Raw genomic sequence first — 9,592 nt, 5'->3', positions numbered from 1 at the left:
GTGCACCCCGATTCATATTAGCTAACCGATATGGGACTACAGTTTATCACCGAGTCCGGACGGCGTGTCCTTAGACAGCAGTTGTAGATAAGTTTTACATGGCTGAAATACTCTGATAATGTTTTTGTTGTAGCAGCATGAAACCTACGTAGAAGCACAGGTTTAATGCTGGGTTGGTTTCGGGTCAATCCGGTACGAAAGAACCCGCTGCCGCTGATAATGTCGCCAACATTACTGAGTGTATTTTTCTATTCTATTACCCTTTTAAAATCTGCTATCATGGATTGGCAAAAGCACCTAACTGCACTCCTTCCTTCTTACTCTCCTTCTCTCTTCCAGTGTTAACCATCGTGCAATAACACAGCGGTATCCCGGAACTAGTTTGTTCTTTACTCCCATTATCATCTCCAAGTGATGAACTCACTATTTTTTTGTGCCTGCGAATTCTAACCTAAATCTGTACTATGAACAGATCCCTAATTTTAAAAGTAAATTATATTCTCGTAAATGGCAAAGGAAATGTTGGACGTTTCAAACGAACATTTTTTAGACTTTTGTGTGGTAGGTATGATAAACTGGAAGCCTAATTATTCCACTGACAGACCCAATCTGCACAGTCAACACCAAAAGAAAAAACATAATTCTTCTTATATTGCAAAAATACCACTTGGACTGGGTTATCGGTACATATCACCCCATTACACTGTACAACAAAATTGAACTTTTTTTTTTAAATTACAATAAACCCCGCACAGATTATGAAAGAGGACCGAAAAAAAGAAGACACATGTATCGGCGTTTTGAAAGTTTAAGTCGAGAAGTAACCTAAATAGGCGTGGCAAGTTCCGCCCATTTCTAGAGGTTTTGAAATATTCGACATCAGATTCCTTGGAATCCTTGCACTTTAGGTATAAAGTGTCTTTGGCAATATTACTGACAACAATGCGGGGTATCTTTTTATGGAAAAAATTAACCCTCATGCGAGTCAATAAAGGGGTCTTTTTGGTCCATTTTTTCCAAAAACTTTTAAAAAGTCCTTTAAAATGAGATCGTATCAGATCAAAATATTCTACAAAATTATTTGTCATAAAATTTTACTATAGGTCCCCGAATACACCAAAACTCTAAATCGTACCTAAAAGCCAGAAATCTGCCAAAAGTAAAATCACGTTTTAGGGTTAAGGTTGCACTTTATCTGAGTTTAGTAAGTTTTGTCCCACAAAACTTCATTCTAGATAGAAGACGTCAAAGACAAAAATATTCTCCATCAAATTTCAATATAAGTCGCCGAATAAATGAAATATGTATTTACAATATATATGAAGAAAATATATACATCAATGTTGCCAACAAAACACCCAAATATTTTTTGAAAAATTTTGTTTTGTTCTTTTTTCGGGTTGATGCTTGAAAGTAACATGAAATTTAGTTTTAGACGAAAGTTGTTAAAATAAGAAATATTCTACACAAAATTTCACTATAAGTCCCAGAACAAACTATATATCTACGTAAAATACTTTGTTAAGAAAATGACGTTACAAAATTACATATTATAGGTAGAAATTATTTGTTAAACTTTTAGACTCTTAATTAAAATGTATTCCATACTGAGTCAAAATCTCCTAATCTACTCCACTTTTTGGGGATTGTGTTAAAAGAAGAAATATTCCAAATCAAATTTCATTATGAGTCTCTGAACAAAAGAAATTTGTAGCTATACTATTTAACATCTCACAAAGCTTTCGCTTTTTATATATGATTTAGTACCATATTCTACAGTTTTTATTCACATTTTCGTTATCTGCGGTCACAAAATATATTTAATTGATGTTTTTTCATAATAAATTCTTTCAGAAGATTATGTGTGCTCGATCCCAACTGTTTTTGAAATATCTATGATGAATATATATAGGGAAAATATTGACAACCCAGATCGGACTTTGTAAAATTGCGTATTTCAGTACTATAAACTAAAATAAAGTCGTCAGGATAAGTCGTAGGTTCCTGATATTGTATGTGAAAATTAGGGGATAGTCTACGGCTATTGTCCAGTGAATATATATCTGACCTACGAGTCCTAACATCCATGATTTTGGCATGGTCCTAAATACTATAATGATGACAGCTACTTCTGCTCTGATAAAATTGACTGAATTAACCCAGACTCCAAATTGTCTGAAACGTATTTCGCCTCAACATACATTTGGTCTAAAGACATCTTTCATTTTTGATCGTATCAAATTGTATGTAGAAGACCAAAATGTCATCTTTAGGAAGACCAAGCGACATTCTTGTAGAAGACCAAAAGGCTTTCTTATAAAATACCAACATTTCTTCAGATTAAGATTACCACAAGGTCGTCCTATGGAATAAACAGAAGTTTATGGTCAAATTCTTACAATTAATAAAAAATAAAAATAAATAAAATAAAACAATACAATACAAAAAATTATTAAAATTTCAAAATTTATTTTAAAAAATTGTAGGAAAAAATTTAAATGAAACATAATTTCTTAATATATAAAAATAAGCAAACAGAAATTCAAAGTGAACAAAAAACATGTATTGCTTTTATAAAAAAATATAACTGAAGAATTAAAAATGTAATAGAAATGTAACGAAGTTAATAGTAAGACAAAAATTAACATATAACAGGGTAATGGATTTGAAACAAAATGTTTTATTTATTTTTTTTTGTAGGAAAAAAATGTTAAAAAATTATACTTTTTTAAAAGAAAAATTATATTAATTATTATTTATTGTTTATGTTTGTTAAAAAATTAAAAAGAAATATTTTGTATGAAAATTATATTTATAATAATGTATTTATTTTTTACGAAAATTAAAAATATTGTACTTATCAAAATTGCTTTAATTAAAATAATATTTTGTTTCGTTATAAAAACTTTTGCAATGTTCTGTGTTAATGAAATAAAAAATTTAATAATGTTTCCTTCTGTTCTGTTACATAAATAAAAAGTTTACTATTTTCCTTCTAAGTTTTCTTTTGTTTCTTACATTGTTTCTCATATTACAAGTTATTTCATTCATTTCAATTAATTATATTGCTGATTTTCTATTTACTTCACATTACTTTCATTCGGTTTTTTTTATTTACGTAAAAACTGTAATATTTTTTTAATTATATAAAATTGTTCCTTATGTGACGAATTCAATGACATTTGTTTTAGCGTTACTTGTTTGTGGGGAAAGGGGGGATTTATCATTAATTACATTGTTTCTTTCAATAATTCTATCAGCTTTAAAATTTTAAGTGTTTTTTTGTTTTGTTGCTTTGCGGGTCCATTTCTTGGCTTTTGTTTTTTTGCTTGGAATTGGTTGCATTTTAATGGAATTTACGTTTCTTGCCACCTTTCTTTTTACCTTTACCACCCTTGGCTTTTCGTTTTTTGCCAGCACCAAGAGAATCACCACGTAAGGCAGCATCACGACTTATTTCACCGAGAATTTCATCGCCCAAGGTGCCTGGAAAAGGAGTAAGAAGAAATGGAATTAGCATTGGATTCATTTTGAGTTTCTTATCGAAAGCCAAAAAGTCTCTCTAAATACGACACATATGTAGGTCTTCTCTCAGAAGACCAATATGTCTTCTTAGATAAGACCAGATGGTCTTTCTGTGGAAGACTGATATGTCGGATAATAGAAGGCCAATAGAACTGATTAAAGAAGACAAATAGGTCTGTTTATGGTAGACCAAAAGGTCTTATTTTAGAAGAGAAAAAGATATTCTTATAGAATGCCAATTGGCCTTCATATAGAACACCCATAGATCTTCTTATAGAAAACCAAATGGCATACCTATAGAAGATTAAAAGGGCGTCCTATAGAAGACAAAAAGTTCTTTCTAAAGAAAGCCAAAAGATGTTCTTATTGAAGACCAAATGGTATTCCTAAAAACTTCTTCCAAAAAACAAAAGGTATTCTTTCAGAAGACCAAAAAGCTTTCTTATAGAAGATCAAAAGGCCTTTCTTTCGAAAGGGTCTATAGAAGCGCTCATTCTGTCAGAAAGGGTCTATAGAATCACCCTTTCATTAAGAAAGGGTCTAGAAGCATCCTTTCTTTCAGAAAGGGTCTATAGAAGCAACCTTTCTTTCGGAAAGGGTCTACAGAAGCCCCCTTTCTGAAAGTAAGGGTCAACAGAAGCACCCTTTCCTTATGAAAGGGTCTATAGAAGCATCCTTTATTTCAAAAAGGGCCTATAGAAGCACCATTTGTTTCAGAAAGGGTCAATAGAAGCACCCTTGTTTCAGAAAGGGTCAGTAGACGCACCCTTTGTTTCAGAAAGAGTCAATAGAAGCACACTTTCTTTAAGAAAGGATCAATAGAAGCACCCTTTTTTTCTGAAAGGGTCTATAGAAGCAACCTTTGTTTCGGAAAGGGTCAATAGAAGTACCCTTTCTTTCTGAAAGGGTTTATAGAAGCACCATTTCTTTCTAAAAGGGTCTATAGAAGCACCCTTTGTTTCAGAAAGGGTCTGTAGAAGCGACCTTTGTTTCAGAAAGGGTCAATAGAAACACCCTTTGTTTCAGAAAGGGTCAATAGAAGCACCCTTTGTTTCAGAAAGGGTCAATAGAAACACCCTTTGTTTCAGAAAGGGTCAATAGAAGCACCCTTTGTTTCAGAAAGGGTCAATAGAAGCACCCTTTGTTTCAGAAAGGGTCAATAGAAGCACCCTTTGTTTCAGAAAGGGTCAATAGAAGCACCCTTTGTTTCAGAAAGGGTCAATAGAAGCACCCTTTGTTTCAGAAAGGGTCAATAGAAGCACTCTTTGTTTCAGAAAGGGTCAATAGAAGCACCCTTTGTTTCAGAAAGGGTCAATAGAAGCACCCTTTGTTTCAGAAAGGGTCAATAGAAGCACCCTTTGTTTCAGAAAGGGTCAATAGAAGCACCCTTTGTTTCAAAAAGGGTCAATAGAAGCACCCTTTGTTTCAGAAAGGGTCAATAGAAGCACCCTTTGTTTCAGAAAGGGTCAATAGAAGCACCCTTTGTTTCAGAAAGGGTCAATAGAAGCACCCTTTGTTTCAGAAAGGGTCAATAGAAGCACCCTTTGTTTCAGAAAGGGTCAATAGAAGCACCCTTTGTTTCAGAAAGGGTCAATAGAAGCACCCTTTGTTTCAGAAAGGGTCAATAGAAGCACCCTTTGTTTCAGAAAGGGTCAATAGAGGCACCCTTTGTTTCAGAAAGGGTCAATAGAAGCACCCTTTGTTTCAGAAAGGGTCAATAGAAGCACCCTTTTGTTTCAGAAAGGGTCAATAGAAGCACCCTTTGTTTCAGAAAGGGTCAATAGAAGCACCCTTTGTTTCAGAAAGGGTCAATAGAAGCACCCTTTGTTTCAGAAAGGGTCAATAGAAGCACCCTTTGTTTCAGAAAGGGTCAATAGAAGCACCCTTTGTTTCAGAAATGGTCAATAGAAGCACCCTTTGTTTCAGAAAGGGTCAATAGAAGCACCCTTTGTTTCAGAAAGGGTCAATAGAAGCACCCTTTGTTTCAGAAAGGGTCAATAGAAGCACCCTTTGTTTCAGAAAGGGTCAATAGAAGCACACTTTGTTTCAGAAAGGGTCAATAGAAGCAACCTTTGTTTCAGAAAGGGTCAATAGAAGCAACCTTTGTTTCAGAAAGGGTCAATAGAAGCACCCTTTGTTTCAGAAAGGGTCAATAGAAGCACCCTTTGTTTCAGAAAGGATCAGTAGAAGCACCCTTTGTTTCAGAAAGGGTTAATAGAAACACCCTTTCTTTTGGAAAGGGCCTATAGAAGCACCCTTTCTTTGAGAAAGGCTCTATGGAAGCACTCTTTCGTATAGGAAGGGTCTATAGAAGCACCCTTTCGTATAGGAAGGGTCTATAGAAGCACCATTTCGTATAGGAAGGGTCTATAGAAGCACCCTTTCGTATAGGAAGGGTCTATAGAAGCACCCTTTCTTGTAGGAAGGGTATAAAGAAGCACCCTTTCTTAGAGAAAGGGTCTGTAGAAGCATCCTTTCTTAGAGAGAGGGTCTAAAGAAGCACCCTTTCTTAGAGAAAGGGTCTGTAGAAGCATCCTTTCTTAGAGAGAGGGTCTATAGAAGCACCCTTTCTTAGAGAAAAGGTCTATAGAAGCACCCTTTCTTTGATAAAGTGTCTATAGAAGCACCCTTTGTTTGAGAAAGGGTCTATAGAATCACCCTTTGTTTGAGAAAGGCTCTATGGAAGCACCCCTTCGTGTAGGAAGGGTCTATAGAAGCACCCTTTCTTGTAAGAAGGGTCTAAAGAAGCATCCTTTTTTAGATAGAGGGTCTATAGAAGCACTCTTTCATAGAGAAAATGTCTATAGAGGCACGCCTTCTTAGAGAAAAGTTCTGTAGAAGCAACCATTCTGAGAGAAAGTGTCTATAGAAGAACCCTATCTTAGAAAAAAGGTTATAGAGGACCAATATGTCTGCCTAAAGAACACCAAAAAAACCTTGCTATAGAAGTTGCAAAATTACTGCTCCCTTAGAATACGAAAAGGACTTCATAAAAAAGATCAAAATGTCATCCTATAGAAGACAAAGAGGCCTTCCTACAGAAAACCAAAAGGTCTTTCGATAAAAGACTAAGCGGTTCAGATAGAAGACAACATACCAGAATGGCCTCCTAAAGAAGACCATATGGCCTTTCTAAGGTCTTCGTAAAGCAGATCAAAAAGATCTTCTCTTAGAAAATTTTTTCTTATGGAAGACCAAATGGTCGTCTTTTGGAAGACAAAATGTCTTCTTATAGAAGTCCAAAGGTCTTCTCATAGAAGACAAAAAGGTCGTATTTTGAAAGACAAAATGTCTTCTTATAGACGACCGAAAGTTCTTCTTATAGAAGTCCAAACGCCTTATCATAGAAGACAAAAAGGTCTCCTTATGGAAGACCAACAAGTCTTATTATAGAAGATCAAAACGCTTTCTTATAGAAGACATTCTTATAGAAGACAAACAGGTTTTCCTATAAAAGACTAGAAGGTCTTCTTATAACCTAAAGGCCGTCCTATTGACTTGCAAATGTTCTTCTTATAGATGGCCAAAAAGTCTTCCTATAGGAGACCAAAATGTCTTCTTATAGAAAGGCAACCGGTCTTCCTAAAGAAGACCTAAATGTCTTCCTATAGAAGACAAAAAGTTTTTCTATGGAAGACCAAAGGGTCTTCCCTAAGAAAACCAAAAAGTCTTCCTAAAGAAAACCAAAATGCCATCTTGTAGAAGGTTTCCTATACGCCTTTTTATGGAAGACTAAAAGGCGTCGATAGAATTGTTTCTCATAGTAGTTCAATAGGTTTTCTTATGAAAGATAAAGAGGACTTTGTCGTTTTGGCAGTTATGCTTATAGAATTAGTTCTTCTTAATTCTTCTTTCAGCTCACCCAATGTTGTTAATTTCCTGTTGCGATGCTTTTCAGCTTTGGTTACGGGCAAACGTGTCAAATAGGCTTCTTCATATTCTTGTTTCTCCTTTTGGGCTCTGGACAATATTTGTTGGGCTCGTGAACCGGATGAAATTTCTGTTGGGGCATCTAGATATTCTTCTTTCAAGTCTTCCATCATTGAGGAGCTGAAAAAATAAGACAACAATTTTATAACAATAAATCAATAAAATTATGCAAATTACTTACGTTATGGCCCGTTTTTTGGCTCTTTCCAATAATTTCTTTTCCTTATCTTCAGGTTTTTCATCGCCATCATAGTAGACAGGTTTGATTTTGGGTGGTACATAAATGCCAGGTTTACCGGCTGTGGCACCCTTTTTGGGTTTCTTAACACCCTTATCATCATCATCGACATCTTCTTCAGATTCGGAAGCACTGTCATCATCATCGTCGTCTTCATCTTCCTCATCGCCATTGGCATTAGTTAACATGTTTTCAGGATTGGGCTAAAAGCAAAACGAGGAACACCGATAAAAACGAAGCAAAAATAAAACCTTTCCTTCTCTCTCCTTACCTTATATAAAATTGGATCTGTGGTCGATGACACCCCAGTGGTGGCTGTTTTCACCAGCTTATCTATTTGATAGCGGAGTTTGTAGTCAATTGGCCGTATCTTTTCCAGAACTGTGCGTATTTCTATCAAACGTTCTATTGATGGGTCACCCTCAATTGTTTCACCGGAACATTTGCGCAGCACAACATAGGTTAAATTGATCAGATAGTCCAGTAACATGTGATATTTAACCTCTAGGAAGCTGAGGCCATATTCTGTTGTCAGTTCGCCACGTTTAACACGTTGCAACATACCCTCAACGAGGTCTGTCACCTGTTTCACATTGCTATTCATTTCACCCAGCAACTGTATGGCCTGTGGTATGTCCTGTTGTTCCTGGACCTCACAGTCATAATCGAGAGCCTGTAGGGGGGAGAGAAAAAAATGTTTGATATTAATTTTAAATTAAAATTGAGGTGTTTTGATTTTATGTTTAAGATCGGTCCATCTGCTTAAGTATATAAGAAAAGTGTGGATTTCTTAGTTGCCGGACTTTATATAGCGCCAGAAATGGACTTTCAAGACTAGAAAATTTTTTTGGATGTTTTCTGAGCAAAATGTTCTGGATTATTTATAAATATTTTTCATCTATTCTTCATATTTTTATATATATATTTTTTTATTTAAAATTCTGAGGAGTGGATTTGTTTAAAAATATTTTTTATTTAAACTTCTGAGGCGTGGATATATTCAAAAATATTTTTTATTTAAACTTTCGAGGCGTGGATATATTCAAAAATATTTTTTATTTAAACTTCTGAGGCGTGGCAGTCTTGACTTTGTACAAGTCCATAAAATCGAGGACCTTGCTTAGGAGGCAAGAAAACGGGGGTTCGCCTTAGGAGACCAACAAATGACAGACCTTTTTTATGAGACTTGAAGACTAAGGACTTCATTAGAATGAATGACTAAGAGGCTGTGGACATTAAGAAGAATTGAAGTAAGAAGCATCCTCTCTCGTTTGTACATTTGATATCTGCTAAAAATCAGCCTCCTCACATCATTAACAAATGAACAATTGGTTGCAGACATGTACTGCTGCTGCTTGTCATTGGCCAATAATTCGCCATGTTAATGTGTCCCCACCACTTCCTTTGAATTCACAAATCATTATCGACAGTTTATTTTGGGGCTTCGTATGTACGAAGTGAGTGTAGGTAATATATGCATGTACGCACATCTGCTGTTGGCTATATGGCTGGCTAACCAATTAAAATCCTATTGAAAAAATGTAAATAAAATTATAAATTAATTCCTAATAAATATAAAATAATATTTTATGTATGCTGACAGTGACAAATGGACACTGTTTACAACATACATAGGCATATCCTGATGTTGTAGGAAAAGTGCGATAGTTGGAGTTCAATATGCAAACACATTTGAAAATACGCAATAAATTTATGCAAAACTGACAATCTCATTATTAGCATCAATGTGCAAATTAAAAATAAATAACAATGTTGAGGGTAGAATGAGGCTCTAGTGGGATACAAGATCGTATGCGGCACACTGATATGGTTTATGTAACAGTCCCTTAATGCTAATTCCACATCGGCTGGTTCTTCAAGACACCGCATTGATTTCAA

At 35.1% G+C, this 9,592-nt stretch overlaps 1 protein-coding gene across 4 annotated transcripts in view; it reads right to left on the bottom strand.

Annotated features, from left to right (window-relative positions):
* Positions 1 to 2,458: 2,458 nt before the first annotated feature.
* The window catches only part of LOC141393802 (neuroguidin), a 302,023-nt gene continuing 294,889 nt past the window's right edge, over positions 2,459 to 9,592 (bottom strand). For 3 of the 4 annotated variants that reach the window (XM_073967300.1, XM_073967299.1, XM_073967297.1), the window contains 4 exons: positions 7,965 to 8,366; positions 7,637 to 7,896; positions 7,388 to 7,575; positions 2,459 to 3,486 (listed from right to left, as the gene is read on the bottom strand). In XM_073967300.1, coding sequence (XP_073823401.1) covers positions 3,347 to 3,486; positions 7,388 to 7,575; positions 7,637 to 7,896; positions 7,965 to 8,366 — 990 coding nt within the window. In that variant the 3' untranslated portion in view covers positions 2,459 to 3,346. The remainder of the gene's footprint in view (positions 3,487 to 7,387; positions 7,576 to 7,636; positions 7,897 to 7,964; positions 8,367 to 9,592) is intronic. The other variant, XM_073967298.1, reaches the window with a different exon arrangement.

The sequence above is a fragment of the Musca autumnalis genome, unplaced genomic scaffold (genome assembly GCF_047663935.1).
Source record: "Musca autumnalis isolate F117 unplaced genomic scaffold, ASM4766393v1 scaffold_2, whole genome shotgun sequence".
Taxonomy (NCBI): domain Eukaryota; kingdom Metazoa; phylum Arthropoda; class Insecta; order Diptera; family Muscidae; genus Musca; species Musca autumnalis.
The sequence above is the reverse complement of the archived record's forward strand: the minus strand, read 5'-3'. Positions and strand labels throughout refer to the sequence as shown.